We start from the raw sequence: 22,789 nt of genomic DNA, 5'->3' as shown, positions 1-22,789 counted from the left end.
GTACGAAAGTTCGTTGGTAACATGCCAAAGGCACAAGGTTTTCTCCCGGCATTCCGATTTCCTCCAACAGTAATACTGATCACCACCGAAAAATTTTTGAACATAAGGGGTTTAGTACTAACCATATTAAATCGAAGGAAACATGAAATCTTGGTGAAATATCATGACAGTGGAAACTGGTACAAAAATATATGCACAATAGTGAGGACGAAACAATTCCTCCACAGTTCCACACACCGCTTCTCGTACCACCTATAGATTCAGACTTGAACTGGAAGCCAATTTCAACTCGTTTTATGTAAACATACATTGTAGTGCGACTCGGTATAAAGTCATAATAGTATATAATTTCAGTAATTAGTTATTAATGTTAAAAATGACAGTGAACAATTGATGTCGTATGCATGTGATAAACAATAACCTAAAGAAGGAAATGAATACCAAATTCCGATATAGAGGTAGCCTGGACATGGACAATTTCTATACAGAATTTGTCTTCTAAACATACATATATAGTTCCTAAATACCCCAGTTTTTATATCTTAATTGTCGTGGCTCTGAATTCTGAAATCACAGACGGGTGCATTAACACTACCAACAAACTATCATGTGTTCAGAAAATCTACTATAGTTACAAAAATAGCTCATTACCTCTGATTAATTAACCTCGTTCTTTTATTAACACACTTCCGGTTCTGTGTGTCACCGCGTGCGGTTACGTCTTCCGGTCATGCTCCGTCGATCATCTCCATCAACGCGAACGAAGTCGCGGAGAGATTCGACGGTAGACGGAAATGGGTTCACTTAGGACGATATATTGTAAACTCTTCTTTGTTAGTGGATGCAAACAATCGCCCGTTCTTGTCCATGGCCCTTGTTCTCAAGACCCGTCGTGTTTGCTTCCCGCACCTTTTTCTTGCATTGCGCCATTACGCATTTCCCTCAACAAACAGATGTGTCAGGTGTGTTGTTTACCTTGCTCTTTGTCCCAAGACCCCTGGGTTTGCGAAATAACAGACCCAAACTTAGTTCACCACCCCCATCGATCTTTACAATTTTGCGTGTATCAAGATCTACAGTATATGTTCTCCTCTTATCAAAGGCCACATATTAGGTACCATAATATTTTAACAGTTAGTTTCCATTATCGTGTGAATATGAAATGCTTGTAACGTATTGTCCATATTTTAACAACCGATATCAACCATGCACTCACAGTTTAGTGCTACAAATGTTAAATGTACACAGAATTATTTATTTGTCTGGTGTTTTACGCCGAACTCAAGATTATTTCACTTATACAGCGGTCAGTGTTATGATGGGAATGTACAAACAACCCTGTTATTCACACTGAATAGATCAGAATGCTGGGCTAAATTCTGGAGAATGTCAGTAGGCTTTTGTATTTCAGTTTATGGATAAATCAACCACTTTTGATAAATAAGCGAAAGATAGAGAGAACAAGAAGTGAAGACAGAAATATAGAAAAAACATTATATGAGAAATATTAAAACAACATTAAGCGATAACAGAAACATAGAAAATTTACAAACAACATGCAATATCTGTCATTCTGTGAGTTGTTGTTGTGGTATAATAGTGTTTTCCATCATGCATTTATTAATGTCAGAGTATCATCGGATTGCTTTTAACAAATGACCAGCCAAAAACTATATTTACGTGTAACATATAGTGTTGAGTTGTACAGTTAGGTTCTTTCTGCTTGTCGAAAACAGGTAATTTAAAATGACTCCACAAAATCTGAATATCCCGTTGTCGTCATCGCGACCATCCTTTTTTTATTGCACTTTTTGTTTGCATAAAACATTAAACACAAAACATTAAAACCGTGTGAAAATTACTTTTTATATAGCCAAAAAATTTCGAAATCTTTTTATTGAAATTACCTCTGTTCTGTAACCAAGGCTTGATCTGAGAAATTTCTCTGTGATTGCTTTCCACAAGTCTTATTGGTTAGTGAGCTTGCAGTTCACTGTCACAGGCATATGTGGTAAATGAGATCATTTCCAGAAAAAAGTGATACAGTTAGAATTCTCAATTTCCCACGGTGGACGCCTGACCTGTTTTTTTTTCTTCTTCTTAAGTTTTGTAGCGAACTCAGAAAACCACAAAAAAATAAATAAAGCGGATTTGAGTTTACAAACTTTAAAGCTTATTATCCCGTCCAACTGTCCTAAAATTGTAATTAAACACAATTGGGCTCATATCAAATGCTAATAAGTGCAAAAAACTTTGCTCATAAATAAGTATTTACTCTCCATTGTTTCCACAAAACGCCTTTCCATGAAAATTTCCGAAGACTTAACACAGTTTTTCTTTCTGCCGAAAAATGTAATAAATTTGACTTAAACGGCCCTGATCGACAATAAACAAATTTAACACCACAGTAGAAAATGTAGAATAAGTGCCATTTATTCTCTTGTCCTTTATTTAAATCATACTCATAATTTGTGTGTTCAGTAGCAGTCGGTATATCAGTAAATTTGTGGAACATATCAAGCATTTATGAAGCATACATAATAGAAAAACTGCTACATATAACTTAAATTATGCATAAAGTATGAAATGAATTGTGCTTCAGATGAACAGACTTTGAAAGAATGGGTGTCAAAGTATTTTGATAAGTGAATTACTATTAACTATTCTTCATTGCTGCAGTCAAATAAATGAAACACACACACACACACACACACGTATATATATATATATATATATATATATATATATATATATATATATATATATATATATATATATATATAAATGAAATGATTTTGATATTCCCATTTCATACTCTTATACCATATCGATCAGTTTCATGGGAGAAATGAACCTGACTGCACGGGGTAAACCAGCGATCGTTTGCAAGTTACTAACCTGTTATATATAGACAATCGCAATCAGTTACTAGTGTATGTACTAAGTCGTCTACAGGACGCGAAGAACACAGAGAGTGGACAAATCTGGAAATTCTCCGTCAACGTCCATGACCATGTTCTACTTTCAGATTTAGTTTAACAGTGCCTCAGATATACTATGAAGCCATTTGGGCTATATGAATGTAGCCAGCGGAGGGTTTTAAGTACCGTATACACCAATTCTCAGGTAAGCCAATAGCCAAACCCCTGTAGACATACCAACTATAAAATTGTCAGATGGGCCTTCTCAGATAGGTCTACAAGTAAACGCCTGTGGAGATTCCAGCTACAAAATTGCCAGATAAGCCTCCTCCGACAGGTCAAGAAATAAACGCTTGTAGATATAACAACTATAAAATTACCAGATAGGCCTTCGCAGATAGGCCTGTAAGTAAATGCTTGTTTACATACCCACTATAACATTGACAGATAGGCCCTCTGAGATAGGCCTGTAAGTAAAGGCCTGTAGTCATACCAACTATAAAATTCTCAGCTAAGTCTTCTCCAATAGGCTTCGAGTAAACGCCTGTAGACATACCAATTATAAAATAGTTAGATAGGCCTTCTCAAATAGGCGACCACGTAAACGTCTGCAGATATACCAAGTGTAAAGTTGTCAGATAGACTTTCTCAGATAGGCCAACAAGTGCCTGTAGACATACCAACTATACAATTCTCAGAAACGATACCAAATAAACGTCTCTAGACATACAAACTATTAATTTGTCAGATAGATCTTAGGCCTGTAAGAAAATGCCTTTAGACATACCAACTATAGCATTGACAGATAGGCCTTCTCAGACAGGCATATAAGTCAATGCCTGTAGACATACCAACTATAAAATGGACAGATAGGCCTTTTCAGATAGGCCTGTACGCAAATGCCTGTAGACATACCAACTATAGCATTGACAGATAGGCCTTCTCAGACAGGCATATAAGTCAATGCCTGTAGACATACCAACTATAAAATGGACAGATAGGCCTTTTCAGATAGGCCTGTACGCAAATGCCTGTAGACATACCAAATATAAGCTTGACAGATAGGCTTTCTCAGGTAGGCCTGTAAGTTAATGCCTGTAGACATACCAACTGTAAAATTGTCACATAGGCCTTCTCAGATAGGCCTGTAAGTTAATGCCTGTAGACATAACAACTATAACATTGACAGATAGGCCTTCTCAGGCAGGCCTGTAGGTAAATGCCTGTAGACATACCAACTATAACATTGACAGACAGGCTTTCTCAGATAGGCCTGTAAGTTAATGCCTGTAGACATGCCAACTATAACATTGTCAGATAGGCCTTCTCAGATAGGCCTGTACGCAAATGCCTGTAGACATACCAAATATAAGCTTGACAGATAGGCTTTCTCAGGTAGGCCTGTAAGTTAATGCCTGTAGACATACCAACTGTAAAATTGTCACATAGGCCTTCTCAGATAGGCCTGTAAGTTAATGCCTGTAGACATAACAACTATAACAATGACAGACAGGCTTTCTCAGGTAGGTCTGTAAGTAAATGCCTGTAGACATATCAACTATAAAAGTGGCAGATAGGCCTTCTCAGATAGGCATATACGTAAATGCCTGTAGACATACCAAATATAAGCTTGACAGATAGGCTTTCTCAGACATGCATATAAGTCAATGCCTTTAGACATACCAACTATAAAATTGTACATCAGAAGTCTTGTGTAAGACTTCTTTACCTCAACAAAGTAGCAAACTGAGTAGCTCGGGATAAAACGAAGTGTAGCCAAGAGGATGCTATGATTTTAGTAAATGGTTCAGTTTTTTTTAGCAGAGGAGTCATTATCGGAACATCCTTTTTTAGGAGAACAAATTGTGCGAGACCAGTGACGTATAATGAAGTAGTTATCGCCTCCTAATTCCCTAAATATTCTTCTCCAGCCATGTTGCTAAAGGGCGTGTTTTTGTGTTAATATTTAATCATTTACACGAACAGTTGGACCAAAAAGCCTGAGGTACATTGACAAGACGCCTGTTTTACCAGTTAGATGTACTTGCATGTACAATAGTCTGTCGACTATTACACTGTCATCGCTGCCCTGGTTTCAGTCCCTATGCTGTAGCTGTGGCTGTTTATATTTGAACACTTTGAAAAAAATATGAAAATCTGAGGGTTAAAAAGTTGAAAGTATTTTCAGATATAATGCTATTATCTTGATACCAAGTAAGAACACTGTTCTCTATAACCTGAATGTGTGAGTTTGGGACGTGTCAGGGGTCCTCGGTAGTACAGACGTCTGGGAATGCAATGGAGTCACTTGAGTTGCCTAAAATCTGGGCATATGTCAGGTAAAGGCGATCGACTCATAACACTACAGTTTCCTTCAGTCGTAAACCTTGACCCTCGTCATGTAATGGAAAAATGAAAATAAATAATAGCCATTCTCTTTCGTCTGAAATGTAGTGAGCTATATTTCCATTCTGTACTGCAGTAATTATTTAAAAAATCAAAATGAAAATTGCTTCACAGATCAACGTTTAACTATGACAAATTATTGCAAGCGTTTCAGGAAACCACACAAATACTATGTTCCATCTAAACTTTCTAAAAAAGTAAGGCGTTACCTGCAGGTTACATGAGGTGTTCACCCGCCAATGTCAGATATATCTTTATATGGATTTATGTTGTCTGTATGTTACATGGGGTGTTCACCCGCCAATGTCAGATAAATCTGTATATGGATTGGTGTTGTCTGTATGTTACATGGGGTGTTCACCTGCCAATGTCAGATATATCTGTATATGGGATTGGTGTTGTCTGTATGTTACATGGGGTATTCACCTGCCAATGTCAGATATATCTGTATATGGATTTGTGTTGTCTGTATGTTACATGAGGTGTTCACCTGCCAATGTCAGATATATCTTTATATGGGATTCGTTTGTCTGTATGTTACATGGGGTGTTCACCTGCCAATGTCAGATATATCTTTATATGGGATTCGTGTTGGCTGTATGTTACATGAGGCGTTCACCTGCCAATGTCAGATATATCTGTATATGGATTGGTGTTGCCTGTATGTTACATGGGGTGTTCACCTGCCAATGTCAAGATAAATCTGTATATGGATTGGTGTTGTCTGTATGTTACATGGAATGTTCACCCGCCAATGTCAGATAAATCTGTATATGGATTTGTGTTGCTTGTATGTTACATGGGGTGTTCACCTGCCAATGTCCGACATATCTGTATATGGATTGGTGTTGTCTGTATGTTACATGAGGTGTTCACCCGTCAATGTCAGATAAATCTGTATATGGATTGGTGTTGTCTGTATGTTACATGGGGTGTTCACCTGCCAATGTCAGATATATCTTTATATGGGATTGGTGTTGTCTGTATGTTACATGAGGTGTTCACCTGCCAGTGTCAAGATATATCTGTATATGGATTGGTGTTGTCTGTATGTTACATGGGGTGTTCACCTGCCAGTGTCAAGATATATCTGTATATGGATTGGTGTTGTCTGTATGTCACATGGGGTGTTCACCTGCCAATGTCAGATATATCTGTATATGGATTGGTGTTGTCTGTATGTCACATGGGGTGTTCACCTGCCAATGTCAAGATATATCTGTATATGGATTGGTGTTGTCTGTATGTTACATGGGGTGTTCACCTGCCAATGTCAGATATATCTGTATATGGATTGGTGTTGCTTGTATGTTACATGGGGTGTTCACCTGCCAATGTCAGATATATCTGTATATGGATTTTTGTTGTCTGTATGTTACATGGGGTGTTCACCTGCCAATGTCAGATATATCTGTATATGGATTGGTGTTGTCTGTATGTTACGTGGGGTGTTCACTTGCCAATTTCAGATATATCCGTATATGGATTGGTGTTGGCTGTATGTTACATGAGGTGTTCACCTGCCAATGTCAAGATAAATCTGTACATGGATTCGTGTTGTTTGTTGATCAAGAGTCGTGAAATATAAATAACAGACTGTCCATGCATATTATGACGAATCTCTGTTTAACATTTCCCATGTATATGAGTATTTAAACAGAGAGCACTGATGAGGCAGAGTATAACAATGCATGTAGGTTATCAAACGGTAACCGGCTGTTACTCATTTGCTTTTGTGAGTCAAGCGAAACTGTACAATGCTTAGAAAACTGAGGTGTGATCTAAAAGGAGCCATCATTTCAGCGACAGACAAATTTAGAAAAAGGCCTGTGGGTTTCTCACATTCTTCCGTTTCATTTATACGCCTCACAGTTTGGTGTGGTCATGTTTTAGGGATATGAAAACTGACTCATCCTCTTTTTCAATAGCCAAAAGCCTTTGAATCTGAAGTGAAACGACCCTTGGGAAAGTCAGTTGTGTGACCAAAGTTTTTTTTTTTATTTTTGTGCTGTTTTTTTTTTTTTTTTTTGTTTATTGAATCCCATTGTTTTTTAAATTTTGTTTGCTGTATAATTGCCTCAGAGAATACATGTATTTTTCACAAATACAAGGGAAAACGAAACACAACTATAATGTGTGCAATCCTGACTAAAAATCCTAATATACACATTTTGGTGACAAATGACAAACTATCAGATAAATATTTACAAAAATTGTGCTGTACAAATGAAAACACAATTAACATGATTAAGGCGAGAATGGTGTACAATGCAACAGGAAACTCTCGGATTTGCTTGATGTGTGCAACGAATAATACGATAGAATATCACACTATGGGTTGGGGTTTTTTCCGTTTAAGTTGACAATGTGTTTTTCGTTGAATTGGGTTTGAGTATAGTTAACTCATACCATTAATAATAAGTACACCGTTTGAAGGCAATTAAACACCGAAATCAGAATAATAATAATAACCACAATAACAACATGAAGAGCGACATTTGCAAACATTTACTGTATCATCGGATAGACTAAGCAAGAAAGCAAACATTGTAATTAAATTCTAATTACAATTCTAATTAAGGATTTGTTTAATGCCTGGGGCGTGTAAACTGACACACTATCCACAGGTAGTGCTGAACTTCCTTAGGCAACCCAGTCCATAGATATTTTTAATTTGTTTGGCTATTTTTTATTTTCTTAATGCCCTGTTTCCTTTTTTTTATAATGAAAAGACCGGAACATATGCGACACTTAAGCATTAGCAAGTCTACACTGTGATGGAAAATTCGACACAAGCTAGACTTGTGGCACAGACTGTAGTTTGGGACGGACGTCGCGGTATGGATCCATTTCCGGCGATTAGTCTCTGACTGGTGTTGTCATCGGGCATGGAAGTCACCGTATAAATAGGGCGCATCTCCATGGGCTGTCAAAAAAATCGATGACAACCGAAACACGGCATATGTAGTAGAGCCGATTTGTATCTGTGGATAAAGACGGCCTGGAAATCAACATGTTTAATGAGGTAAGGATGTAAACATTTTGAGTATTGCAACCATCAAATAGTTCGTGTGCAAATGCTCGGTTAAACACTTGTCTAATGATGAGGGACATGCAGTTATATTGAATCTTAACTCTTTACTGCTTGCGATTCCGAAACAGTATGTTTTGTCATAGGAGAGAGAGGCTGATACTTTTTTAAGCTTAAATTTATGTATTTGAAAGTGATAATGTTAAATTAAATACTGTCACGATATGTTAGCCCGTTGTTGTGCTCTTGTGACTTGGGGATTTGCTTATCTTCGGCCAAATTGGATAGTAGTCTGCCACAGTCGGATTTATGTAGTCTCTTTTTGCTGTCTGTGCTGAACTGTCGATAATATATCTCTTTTATCTTATCTATCACTCTTGGAATACTGCCGACAAAAGTGTTGTTCTGTTCTCAGCTTATTGATATCTGACCAGTTAGGTCGCAAGCTCGAATGCAATTCTCGTTGGCTTGGCTGCGGCTTATAATTAGGCCATATATGCCAGTCACCTGGTAGAGAGCTGTGAGTTATTCCGTCATTTCCGGTTACTTTAAAAATCTACTCACTATATGCCTACATATAGCTGTATGAAAGGTCAAACTTTAATACTAAATTCCGCTTACATTCTTTATTATTCATTTACCTGATTCGTGTTATACGCCGAACTCAAGAATAGTTCTCTTGTACGACGCTGGTCTAACATTCTTTATGTGACTGGAAAAATTAGCAAATATGAGTATAATAAATAGGAGACACTGGAAATATCAGCGAATACCCTGGAATAAATAAGGCTAAAAGTGAAGTTTCAGATTTTGCGTTGCACCATGTATCAAAACACAGAAAAGAAAGCTTTCGCGCTAGCTGGCATCGAACAGGCACGAATCATAGATCCGTCATTTAGAACAAAGAGGCTATCTTAGTTTAGCAGACATTTCATGTCTTGTACAATCATAACAGTTAAACATTTCAGTTTGTCTCTGCAGAGCAAGGCTTACCAGTGCATCCTTCACTTTGAAGTGATTTACATGTAAGATTTTGGTTTATATATATATATATATATATATATATATATATATATATATATATATATACTACTGGATCTACTGATATGCGACTGGGTCTAACGGGTTAACTGGCTAAGTCAGAGCGGATATCCGCCTTAAGTGGTTCTCGCAGCAGGGATAATTAAACCGACAGATCCTTCGCAGACCCGAGAAGGCCTATTTTTAATTCCTTTACCCTGCATGTACAAATTAAAGTAAGCCTTAATCTTGTTTCGCCAGTGATTCATGCTTACTTCCTGATTGGAAGGCCATGTTAACGAGTTTATTTTATTTGACTTCGGATATGTGATTAATTGACACGAGATTGGGAATATGTATGGCAGCCCATTATGATCACATGTTCCGTTGTGAATTATATGTGTACGGCACCCCAGTCTGACCACGTCCGGCAGTGCGGTACAACGTCACTGTTTACCTTAGGAGGGGAAAACTGCTGCCATTTGTATATAGCAGATCGTTTGCATTATGTATACACTAGATATACCAAACAACGTAAAAGTTTGGATACGTCAAAGTGCTGTTATATATAAGGGGGAGGGTAGGGGTAAAACTATCGGATAAAGGCGTGACTAAAACACTGTGTAAAAGGTTCCACATGGAAAAGAATTTTTCTTTAAATGCTTACTTAAAAGAAGACACATTCGCTGACATTAACACATTCTATACCTTCAGTGGTTCTGACTTATGCTTAGTTAATATTCGAATTTTGGAATTTAAATTTTGTAATTATTAAACGATTTCATCTGTTTTTCCTTTTTTGCTCAGGACTACATATATTGATGTATATAGCAAAGGTTTGTCCACCTGGCGCTATGACTGTAAACATGCTACAGACATGAACATGATTTACCTTTTAAAAAGTTTGGGGAAGTTGATACAACATTCCCAACACGACTTTCATCATCACATTTACATGAATACAGTATGGAGTGGCTGTGAATATGGACTTCAGTGAAGTGTTAAAATCATATTCCAGCGTCACTGAGGTGTTTGAATGAAATTCCATTTGAATCTATATGTAAATCAGCGTGTGATGGTATATAGGTATACCAACTTTTGTAATTGCAGAATATTGGCTGCCTCACGGCATTATGCGCCATCTTTGTCTGCGGCGGACACGCCTTGACGGGAAGTGATCATGACGCCATTCCACCGCCATTACGTCAGCCTGCACCTGCGCCATTTGGCCTTCGAGGACAAGAGCCCTATACCAATATGACTATAGACCAGCTGATCCTGAAGAGCATGGGAGGAATAAATGGTAGATATCTGTAAACGAAATATATCTTCTGTGCCACATTTGCCAGAAAGCTGGCTTACACTTAAATCAGACTTAACCGCAAGTTAAGAACAGTTTAATGCGATCAAACAATCATTTTTCCTGAAAATTTTTATGTCAGTACTTTGAGTTGTCTAAGTCTTTTGTAATAAAATGAAGAGTTAGCCTTATTAGTGTTATATATAACACACATATTCCATTAATTCAACATAAAAATTATATTAGACAAACGTGATACTATATTCAATGTGACAAAATATTAGGTTATAACACCAGAATACATTCTAGTATCATTCAAACAACAGACTTCCTGTTAAACTTAACACAATATGTTTCTTGTGTACTGTTCTGTGTACGTTCGATTTTGTAGCAGAATACAATTTGTCTCTGTTCATCCCATGAAAATTCCCACCAGAAAGAAAATTTGTCTCATTGGACGAATATATGATTTTTGCTATCTCTCAACGTCAGCTGCACAAGGTCTTATGCTTCAAGACGGGAAGATTTTGGCTGAATTGGATATGATGTTAACAGATGAACAGTTCTATAATTTGTACGAATTTCCCTCCAGGTTAGTCTAGTCTTTGATCATCTATGTTACTGTACCTTAATCCCCTTAATCACGTCGGTTTCAGATCATTGAGAATACTTTTTGTCCAGTAGGTGACAAGCTCTATGGACTGCTATTTTCTAAATCAAGTACTGTTCTTAACAAAAACTCACCAATGCGGTCGCTCTGAGTTCAAGTCCAGCTCATGCTGGCTTCCTCTCCGGCCGTAAGTGGGAAGGTCTGCAGCAACCTGCGGATGGTCATGTGTTTCCCCCGGGCTCTGCCCGGTTTCCTTCCACCATAATGTTGGCCGCCGTCGTATAACTGAAATATTCTTGAGTACGGGGTAAAACACCAATCAAATAAATAAATAAATCTTAACAAAAACCATGAACCATTGATGCCATTATTAGAAAATTGTACATCGCTTACCTCCCTTGGAATGTCTAGACATTAAAGTGGCCTCTCCTTTCGTAGTAGTTTTATGTTTCTGTATCGGTTGACGTCTACATATATGTACAATTTTTTTAATGTATATATAAATAATATAATAATAATATATGTACCGGCCTGGACTGCCTTTTGCCTGATTATAAGTACCGTAATAAATACAGCAGTTACAGGAAACAGTTTTAAATTTCTACAGAATTCCGCTTTTGCTACGTGCCCTAGTTATATTCGTGGATTATGCACATAGCAATAAATGTGATAAACGCCGTGAATGATGAACTGTTACAGTGAAATGCACGCGCCAAACCGGAAAAAGAGGAAGGCAGTCCGTGACGTGACATTAAGATGGCCAGACGCCACTGTACCTTACACTGTCGCTAGAGGGCAGTACAGTAAGTTTCACCCTATTTTACTACTAAGACCAATATCTGTGAGGATGAACAAAATGTATGTGTCATTCATTTCCCACGCCGTCGTTCATTCCTACAACCAGATTGCATTCTAAAAATAAAACAACAGTGGTTTGTGAAGGCATCGTGTTTGCACTAAGAATTGTGTAATAAAAATTTACAAACCTGAAACAAGGTATCTTGACTTGCAGATTTGTATGTTGTTGTTGCAGATTGAGGAAAATTTATTTTTCCTTATGCCAGACATCAAGCTGGACAACTTTGTCCAAAATATTTATACTTGTATTAAATTAGACCAAACCTTTGGAAGTTAAATGAAAATAAAGTGATCCAGCTGAAGCTAGGCGCTGGAAGTCCAAGTGCAAAGTCTGAAAGCCAAGGTAACAATTCAAAATAACAAGATCATCGCAAAGAGAAAATAAGCTTAAAAAACTTCAAGTTCTTGTACTGTTAATATTGCTAGATGAACAAGAGAAGTATTGGATAAAGCGAGCCATGACTGAATGGGAGAGATACACATGCGTGCGATTCCGACCTGCTGTGTCCACAGACAGAAACGTCGTCCGATTCCAGAACGGTTATGGGTAAGTGTAGCACTGCTGAGTCAGCAGTCTATACTCCACTAATGTCGCATCGCCATGAAATGTCGCAGATGTGACATAACGGGAAACTTCTGTATGCAACTCTCTCTGCATTTGCGACAATATGGGACAGCTCACGAAAGCGACAAGGCATTGGGCTGCTGATGTTGGAATTTTAAATTGTGAAACACCGGAGAGTTTTCGGGCTTCTGATAAGTTATTATCATGTTAGTTGGAAGTTCAAGTTCCAATTACTAACCTGACCACCATATAAATGATTAGATGCTGTATCACAAGTACGATCACTTACCGTTGAGCCAAAAGTAAGAAAATGAAATAAAACACTGTGAATCTAAAGGTACCTAAAATGATAACCACGCCTACTCCTAGCCTTGGATTTTGACAATGCGCGCATGTCTGTATGTTGTAGTTGTAACTCCGAACTTGGAATGGTTGGTGGAATCCAAGTTCTGAACCTGGAGAGTCCTTCGTGCAGATGGGTAAGTTTAACATACAAATTTTCTTTTATAGAGCTGCTCATTCAGAATAAACATACACAAAATGCAAATCTTCTTTATTATCGAACAATACAGTTACTGGTGTTTGTCATTTCATTGATAAGAAATCCTTTACTCAGGAAGCAAGCGTGATTTGATAAATTAAGTTAAGGTAATGGCGTCAAAATAAAATTTTGGAATTTTTTCCTGCTTATTATGCCCAGGAACGAGCTCTGCGGCGTAAGTTTGGTAAAATAATACAAAAATGAGCAAATTTGCACTCTAACTCCTGAAAAATCTGGACATCAAAGAGACACATTACTATTACGGACGAAGTATCTTCAGTCAAAATGAAAGCCACTTTTTATGTTGTCATCGATAGAGGTCATTTTTTTATTATCTGCATAACCGATAAAAGTTTGTAGAGGCTGGGGGTTCACAAGAGCTTTACCTCCCTCTTCGGTCGTAAGTGGGAAGGTTTGACAGCAACTTACGAATGGTCGTGGGTTTCCACCAGGTTCTATCGGGTTTCCTCCCACTAGTATGCTGAAATATTTTTGAGTACAGCTTAAAACACTGATCAGATATAAGGAAATAAAAATATATCCAGTGAGGTAGCTGGTTTAAATGCAGATCTCACTGAATCGGAATCCTCAAATCAAATTGATATCATTTCATATGTTTGCAGAAAGGATTGTATCTTCACGAACTTGGCCATGCTATGGGTTTAGTGCATGAGCACCAGCTTCCCTCACGAGATGAGTACATCACGATCAACTACCAGAACGTAGAGCCATCCATGCGGATTTGGTTCAACAAATACAACAGTAAACAGGTCAACCAGTTCAATGTGAAGTACGAATACTCGTCCGCCATGCACTACGGAATCACGGTAGGTCCTTGACAAACATTTAAAACTTGTTGTCTTACAAGAATTGTTACTATGGTTATGTCTGCCTAAAGTAACATGACCTTTTTTCGAAAAATATGTTTTCACATTTTCTTCTTATCTTGTAACCACATCTTCTCCATGGGGGTTGTATAGGTAGTCGGAAGGAGCAGTTTGGAATCTTTTAAACTGTTTTCGCAAATCCCAACCTTGTGGCTAACCGAAGGCTTGTTGTGTCGTTTATCTAGGTCACTCATATGTAACCTATGATTTTGCTCTCGAGCAAATAAATTAATTATTAGGCCTGTAGACTCTTGGTAGATTGGGTCGCTTATATCTGTCTGGATCCTTGTTTCTTAGGCTGGAGTTTTAAATCAGGAAGTTTGTCAACTTTGACACCTGGCATAAGGCATTGATTTTTCTCTTGTTACCTCCACAAATAAACCCCATTGCCGGCGTATAAGTGAAATATTCTCGGGCACGAAATAGATCCCGGCCAAATAAATAAATATGAATTGCCAACAGCTCTTTAAACACTGCTGCCGAAGGTCGGTGGTTCAACCCCTAAAACATTGGATTTGTCCACCAATGAAATAGGCCACCATTGTTTAAGTGAAACAGTTTTGCTACACATCAATCAAATAGATATAGAAACACTACATATTGTATTTCTACAATTTCATCCTTTGCGCATACAGGCTTTCTCCCGTGATGGAAGATCTCAAACCATCAGAGCTAAATACCCAGACAAAGAGAAAGAGATTGGTCAGGTATGGCGGAAGGAGCTGTCCTTCAGTGACGTCAAGGTTGTGAATCTGATGTATCAATGCGCGTCGCACTGTTCCAAGAACATCTGGTGTACCAGCGGCGGATATGTCGATCAGAACTGTCGCTGTATCTGTCCAGATGGGTCGAATGACTGCCAAGTGAAGACAACTCCCAACAACAGCCACAGCCCTGACAAAGGTTAGCCTGAGTTATTCCCCCCTGCATCGACCTTATGATAAAGTCGTTCTAATCATTGCTTAAACAAGATATTGAAATTAATGTTTAATCTTTAAAGTAAAGACACACAATTTCCTTCCTATATAGTCTGAGGCACCCTTCATCTATCAGTGTTACATTTTCCTCCACAGACAACTCTTGCACCAATAAATTCGAGAGCTGGCGCTGTGCCGTCTGGGCTAATCAAGGTGAATGTGAGAAAAACCGCGAGTGGATGGAACTAAATTGTGCCAAAGCTTGTGGCATATGTGGTGTGAAGGAGGAAATGACAAATAAAGGTAACAATTAATTCGGCTTTTATATCCATGAATATGTTTTTTAATCTATAACAAACTAAGCAAATGTGTTCTATCAGGCGACATCCTCAGCTATTTCATTTCGCACAAAATACCGCTTGTAGCTTACACCTGTATTTTTAAGGTGCGTTTATGTTATGAGCTATTTTTATACATACGCCGGTCGTTTGTATTACTGCCTTTTAAGAAGGCTGTGTGAACAGGCGAAGTAATCATTCTCCCCAAGCAGTGTTGTATTCCTTCATATAATTCTCTGTAGTTCTTGTGATAGCTTTCGCAAAGGCGGCCGACAACAGGGCAAATACGATTGAACTCGTTTTTGTCATATGAACAAACCATGTGGAATAATTTCTTTTACAGGCTGATTTATTTATTTATTTATTTATTTATTTATTTAATGTGTTAGATGGTGTTAGATTTCTATGTTGATATGTCCTTCCCAGTATAACAAAGGGAGATAATGTATGTACATCCCGTGATTGTTCCAGACCTCCACCTTATGACATGGTCCTGGCAACTTATGGGATTGTTCCGTGATGTACTGCCCCGACTGAGGAATGTCGGTAAGTCTGACAGTTTGGTTGGTCGACCAATCATTTATTTTATTTATCTATTTGACGTACGCTGTACTCCAGAATATTGCACTTATATGACGAAAGGAAACAGTGCAGAGCCAGGTTTCTGGCCGATCCTCCTACGTACGACCAGAGAAGAAGCCAGTATGAGTTGAACTTGAACTCACTATAACCCTATTGAACAGATATTACTGGATCTGCGCCGCCCTGGCACGCTAACCACCTCTGCCACAGATCCCCCTAAACAATCTTTTAGGCCTACAAAAATCCCACGAGGCAATGAATAAAGTTATACTCGAACAGTTGACTTCGTGAAAAGCAAACGTAGGACTACGTTTGGGTGAATCCCAAAATGACGACTTATAAGGTGTCTGACTTAATTATTCATAAATCTTCAAACCGTTAACTTACAATTTGACTAGCAACCTATTCCGTAATTGAGTTATGAAGTTCTGCATGGTAAATATACGCTTAGACTTTATGTGTTAGCACTTTGCCTTAAGTACAGACACTTACAGATAAGGTTGTACACAATATTTCTTTTCAGTCGGAAAGATTTAATCCCATTGATCGACCGTAAGTGAGCAACCTGCAGATGGTCTAGGGTTTCCCCCGGGCTTTGCCCGATTTCCGCCCACCATAATGCTGGCCGCCATCGTATCAGTTCAATATTCTTGAGTACGGCATAAAACACCAGTCAAATAAATAAATAAATAAATAATAAATGATCCTATTGATAATTATTGTTGGTCTTGCTTTTCCAGAAATCTGTAAAAATGAGTTTCCTGACGACAAATGTTCCATGTGGCGAAAACGAGGCGACTGTGCTACCAATCCTGGCTGGATGACCAAGCATTGCAAAAAGGCCTGTAATTTCTGTGAAGGGACAGAGAAACCCGAAAGTAAGCAAACCATGAAGTACTACAAACAAAAACTTAAAATAAAACAAAAAAATTATAAAACAGTTAACCTGCGGAAGGCAGTCCTTATATTGCATAAAGGTTTTCTTCAGAAACGTTTTTCAGTGAAAGTTATGAAGAGCACATTCAGACGTACGCTAAAGTAGTTGTTTTTGTAGATGTATACGTCTGCCCTGGCATCTCTTTCACGTCCAAACTGGTTGAGGGTATAAGTTTTAGCGGTCTATCATATAGCTGTTGTTGTTCTTTTATTTTGAGTCCGACGAAACTCTGAAGCACACAGAAGGCCAGATATTTCCTTTCATTTCAAGTTTAGCGCAGGACATTAAAGGAACAAAAGCGCACCTAGCACGCACATGTACTCAGGACTACAAGATGATGACAGAATGATTCCTGTTTTCCCAAATATTAAAAGCATATAAAATGTGTTCTTCTAAATATTTCCACATTTCATCACACTGACTGTCGCTATGCGCCTGATTATGGCCTGACAGGTTAAATAAAGAAAAAGCTAGATATTAAAATTCTTGGGATTTATTTTCGTATGGTTTGATTTTTGCGTGTAGTGAAATTTTGTCAGGTCCCTATTGTTCAACATATCCCCTTTGTCATACTTGTAGCAAACTGCCGAAACAGTCACAGTGACACGGCTAAGTGTGACCAGTGGGCTGTTGAGGGGGAGTGTCAAGTGAACCGGATATGGATGGAGAGCAACTGTCAAAAGGCATGCCGGGTATGCACGGCTTCAGACAAACCGGATGTAGATCGGGAGGAGGGTAAAGATGACGAAGATACAGGTATGGAGCAGCACGTTTACCAAATCGTATAGCATTTGTGTTCAATCAGATGAACTGGAAATAAATAGTTTTAACAAAAATCACAATTATCGAGTGTAAAATTAAGCCACAATCGATGCGCTGAAAGAGGTGATAACTGAGGTACAATTCCATGCCACTGCGCATGTCTATATGTATGTCAAAAATACAGATGTACCCAGTACACTGCTCATTCTAACCGTTGTTGTGTTAACTCAAATCTGTTTTTCGGACTAGGGACTAGGGAAAAGAGGCGCTTCTATTTCAGTCGCTACCACAGACGATGTGAGGGTTCAAACCCTACCTTGGATATGAAATTTGTAGATTACCTCGGATTCATTGCTTATGAGGCCTTCACGTATTGAGCGGTCATCGATGCTGGTCTGACCATTTGCATAGTCTAACGTTCGTTGAATATCACTTGTGTTCCACGTATATGGTGTGTGTGTGTGTATATACGTACCTCATACGTGGTTAACCTCTCCACTAACTTGCCAACGGTCGGTTCACTCGTTTCCCTCACAGAGAAAACTGACGGCTATCGTATAACTGTTGAAAATAGCGTTAAGCAACAATCAAAGAAATAAAGTAAAAATTTACTGGAATAATGATTCGCGTTGTGAAAACGCATGACCATCTCACAGTACAGTCGACATACCCTTTGTGTTCTTGAATTCGAAACCTCACTTTGGGACAATTTCTTTTCAGAACCCTGCGTGAACAGCTACGGTGACAAGGAATGTACGAAATGGGCTAACACTGACGAATGTAGGATCAACCCGACCTGGATGATACCTAACTGCAGGAAAGCCTGCCAGAAATGTCATGACGGTAATAACCCGTACCTTCTTGCACACGTACCTTGATGTAAATGGGTTATAGAGCCTTGAAAACGGAATGATAAGCTACATACATAAGTCATTTATTGTGTGCTGCCATGGTTTCCTAATCTACTCTTCATAGATAGATCTGTTGTCTAGCATTGTCTCAGAAGACCCGTTATAGTGAGCTAGAAAAGAGAACAAAATATTATTATCAAAAACAAATGTAATATATAATGTGACGCTTGTAATAGTTCTATTAAAGCATGTAAGTGAAACATTGCTTTATACTAGCTACGGAATAAACCACGAATTTAAAGAAGAAGCCATGGTTTTTAACACCACCCTTTGATACCATCTTCATGTATCACAATTCATTTTTGTGGGCAATTTATATATTATTAGGCCTGAGATTATCCCTCCTTAAAAAAACAAAAACGGTGTTTCCGTAGTCTCAAACAACGCATGTTGAAATATGCACCTTTGTCAATTTCACAGTGATAATGACGTAAACAATTTTAATGTTCCAGGTAAATGCAAAAATCTTGAAAGGGATGACTCATGTGATTCATGGAGAAGAGATGGAGAATGTACCAAAAGCGTCAAGTTTATGAAACAAGGTTGTGCTTTAGCATGTGGGTTCTGTCAACCAAAAGATGAAGACAAAGATGGCGGACGCAAACCGGAAGTGGACAATGGTGGAAATGACGGGAAAGATGTAGACCAGTCAGGAGGTAACAATCTTTTCTGGATGATGTGCTTTATGCGGAAATGGACTTTATTTTTTTTTTTTTGGTAAAATTACAAGACTTTTGTTAGACTTCTGCTTTTTTTTTTAAAGTGTCAATAAATGTGGCAAAACGTTGGAATTATGAAGCTACTAAAAAAAGTAATTATAACGCCTAATGTGAATTGTTAGCAGAGATGACAGAAAGAAATGTACATTGTTTGATCATTTGAAGAAAACCAAATCAAGAAACCTTAACTGTTTACATGTAGTGCCGACCTGTGATTTGGAAGTTTTTAAATTAAAAATTGGGCGAATAAAAAAAAACAGTGTAAACAACGCAAATGTACAAAGTACAATATTTATTCAGTCATTTTCGGTGTCATTGTATGTCTTGTTCAAGAACATTTAACTCATAAATCAGCTGTCGGATTTTTGTGTGGAGGGGATCGGCCAGGTTGAAGAGAAAAGTATCACATATACTAGACAGTTGAAGAAACTACTAACATAAAGCTGTTACTCCAAGATACAACTTAAGTAAACGGGTCGTCGTCTTTGAATGTCTCCCATTTTTCACAGTTCCCTTTACCACACTGTCTGCTGAAAACACGCGGTAATGCGTGGCAGTCGAGACTAGCTCTGCCTGAGAGCAATCAACACATTTACTGAGTTTGGTAAAGTCGCATGTCTTACAAATTTATTACTTTCTTTTCTGTTATCTGTCTTTTCAGGAGACTGCTATGATATCCACAACGCCAAGGACTGTAAAATTTGGGCTGATTTCGGACATTGTGATAAAAACCCAAGCTTTATGTTGCTCAACTGTAAACACTCGTGCAAAGTCTGTTCCGGAAGTGGAGGGAATGATGGGAAAGGCGGTGGTACAGACGGAACGAAAGACACGGGTGTTGATAAAGGTCAGCGTCCAGTATGACGTGAAAATTTACGAAAACATACTCTGTGGCGTTTATGTTTTATATATAATTGTTACCCTGTAAAGAGAATTATAGAATCAGCTGGTCGACAAAAACAACCGATTCTGGGTGCTGCATATCGACACATCTTTCTGGTACCATTTACAAGAGTTGGCTGCCTTTCCTTATACATGAATCCGTGCAAAATTCTTACATGGTATACTTTAGCCAATTCTTTAGTAGTTCATGTTTAACTTTGTTTTGGAAATTGGTCTTGTGATTTCTGACCACGAACGTCCATTGTGCTTGACGATTGGTGCACATGATCTTGCACTTATCTGATAGGACGCTAAGATTGAGATGGATGTGTTTTATTTTTTGGCAGAGGTTGGTTGTGTTGATGACAATGACAAGTGCCCTGTGTGGGCGGAAAGCAAATACTGTGACTCCAATGCGGGATATATGTTGGCGAACTGCAGGAAATCGTGCGACAATTGCAAAGGTAATGGCATAATACCAAAGCCTGCTCACAGAAAATAATTAATATTTCATCTCTTGATGTAGGGAAATGGGAAACACTGAATGCTGTCTAAGTGAACATAACTTAGTGGTAATGCATACTGCATCATATGGCTTACATCTTTAAGTTATCTCCCTCTAACTCAGTATTTATTTCGTAAACTGCAGTAAAGTGTAATAATGCATTCTCCTTCGCTTTTAGCCATGGCGCGAGTATTTTTTAAAGTCTCACTAGATCTCACTAGATCGCCCTTCCTCAAAGTTTTGCACTGGGTGCACTTATAAAATACCTAATTGTTTCCAATATTTATTCATACACAAATACTGTATTCCTAATGGCACGATAGCAAAGATATTCAGAAAAGACAGGTCCAACAATGTGCTATTTAACATAAGCCTTAACATTTGAAACACACATGTAACGCTGTCTTTTTTTCGTTTCAGCTAACTGCAAAGACACCCACATGCTGTGCCCGATTTGGGGCAAGGGTGGGCATTGCTCATCTAACGCCAACTACATGCTGAGGGCGTGTCAGAAAACTTGCAAAGTTTGCAAAACATAAGTCGAGAGAGCCGACATATTCGTGAAGGCATTTTGGTCTAGGTGTTTTTAAGACTCTGTTTTATTGTATAAATTTTATATTGCGAATCGTTGTATTTCATATTTAATTTTATGTTTAAAATAAACATGTAATAAAAGTTGTTCAGACAGTATAAATTTACCTGTAGGATGCATTCCTGATATTTTCGAAACCCAACAATACTTTACTCCTGTATCCCCCTATACGTTAAGTTATCCTGCTCTGTTATCCTCCACATAGTTTTTCGTTAGGCGAGGCTAAACTGAATTCAGCAGGTTGTTGGATATATGCCTATACTCGTAGATGTTTTCGCAGATTTATTTGACAAATTCCAATGATTTCTGGGAATTTTAAAATCCTTTGATTATCTTAAACAAGCGCTATATGGCAATACCCGCGACATCCCGCGAACACTCCATGACGGCCTTCAATGTTTTGTCGACGCGGCGTTAAGCTATGTTCATTAGTTGAACTACCGATGAATTGATCTACTCTTGAAGATGTCTGTGGCAGTTAAAAACAGACCATGTATTATGGAGTTCGGATTCACAAACGTTCAGTAAGTCCATTATGGAGTGTATTGCGGTAAAACACTCTATAAAGTCAAACACTTCATGAGTATAGTAGAACGCCGCGGAAAGAAAACACTTTCACTTAAGCAAAGCAACTTTCTTTTCGTTAAACTGGCGCCTGATTTCCAATCTACTCTTGCAACTGTACGAATTTCCTCACAACCATGCGTGCTTTGCACGTGATTTCCTTTTTTTTTTCTATGAACAAATTACGTAATCCGGTGAGACAACCGTTACTCTTTGCTGTTCAAGTGTAAAATAATCTATAACTTGTTGCTTTTACCTAAATACGTCCATATAACTTGTAAATAGAAAGCGTAATTTTATAGCTAATCTTATTTGTTTTATATTCATATTGCTTGTTGTGATAGACCCATACATTTTACCATACATATTTTGACAGCAATTATTTAAAATCCATCAGGTAACTGAAAACATGACCTGTTTTATTCATCCTGTGAATTGTTCGTTTCTTTTTCATCAGCGATGTATAGATATCTATTTAACCATGAAATAAATTACCAAATGGTAGCAAAAAGTTATCAGTTTCGTGTCTTGTGTTCTTCGTTAAGTTAGATTTGTCGTCAAGACGATGATATAATATAGCAATAGTAAACGGCTTAATTGGTAACACAGCATTCTGAGTAATTGTAGACAAATGGCGTCTAGTACATAGCTGTGAACATCACTCCATTTTTCACTTTATGCCAAGGTAAGCAAGTAACACAACAAACTGAAGCAAAGTAACAAGAAGTCAGATTTCATCGGTTACGTAAAGATTTGTCAACTATCATACTGTTATCGTTATTTGATTTCACATCCCATGATGTAGTCGTATATATTTGTTGCGTTCTCAACACAGCAACGTGTGCATTATCAAAAGAAACTGGACTAATACATGAATTACAATTAAAGACGTACAGCATAGAGAGTAAAACCACAGCAATGACGTCAATGTGATAGACGTA

The 22,789-nt window shown here is 38.0% G+C and overlaps 1 protein-coding gene across 1 annotated transcript; it reads left to right on the top strand.

Annotated features, from left to right (window-relative positions):
* The first annotated feature begins 8,215 nt into the window (after positions 1-8,215).
* On the top strand, positions 8,216-22,354 carry LOC135479144 (balbiani ring protein 3-like). Its single transcript, XM_064758900.1, has 17 exons — positions 8,216-8,352; positions 10,489-10,681; positions 11,171-11,270; positions 11,988-12,091; positions 12,573-12,693; positions 13,121-13,190; positions 13,876-14,079; positions 14,775-15,042; positions 15,213-15,359; positions 15,866-15,940; positions 16,717-16,854; positions 17,493-17,669; positions 18,396-18,518; positions 19,039-19,242; positions 19,967-20,152; positions 20,535-20,651; positions 21,113-22,354. Exons 1-17 carry the CDS (start codon positions 8,341-8,343, stop codon positions 21,229-21,231), a joined length of 2,358 nt encoding a protein of 785 aa, XP_064614970.1. The 5' UTR covers positions 8,216-8,340; the 3' UTR covers positions 21,232-22,354.
* The last annotated feature ends 435 nt before the right edge of the window (positions 22,355-22,789 follow it).

Source organism: Liolophura sinensis, chromosome 12 (genome assembly GCF_032854445.1).
Source record: "Liolophura sinensis isolate JHLJ2023 chromosome 12, CUHK_Ljap_v2, whole genome shotgun sequence".
NCBI lineage: Eukaryota > Metazoa > Mollusca > Polyplacophora > Chitonida > Chitonidae > Liolophura > Liolophura sinensis.
This window is presented reverse-complemented; position numbering and strand designations above follow the sequence as displayed.

Excerpts from the sequence above, each read along its gene's own strand:
- LOC135479144 (XM_064758900.1), top strand. Across the intron at positions 12,092-12,572 it reads TGTCGCTAGAGGGCAGTACA|ATGAACAAGAGAAGTATTGG; the intron begins GTAAGTTTCACC and ends TAATATTGCTAG. Across the intron at positions 14,080-14,774 it reads CCATGCACTACGGAATCACG|GCTTTCTCCCGTGATGGAAG; the intron begins GTAGGTCCTTGA and ends TTGCGCATACAG.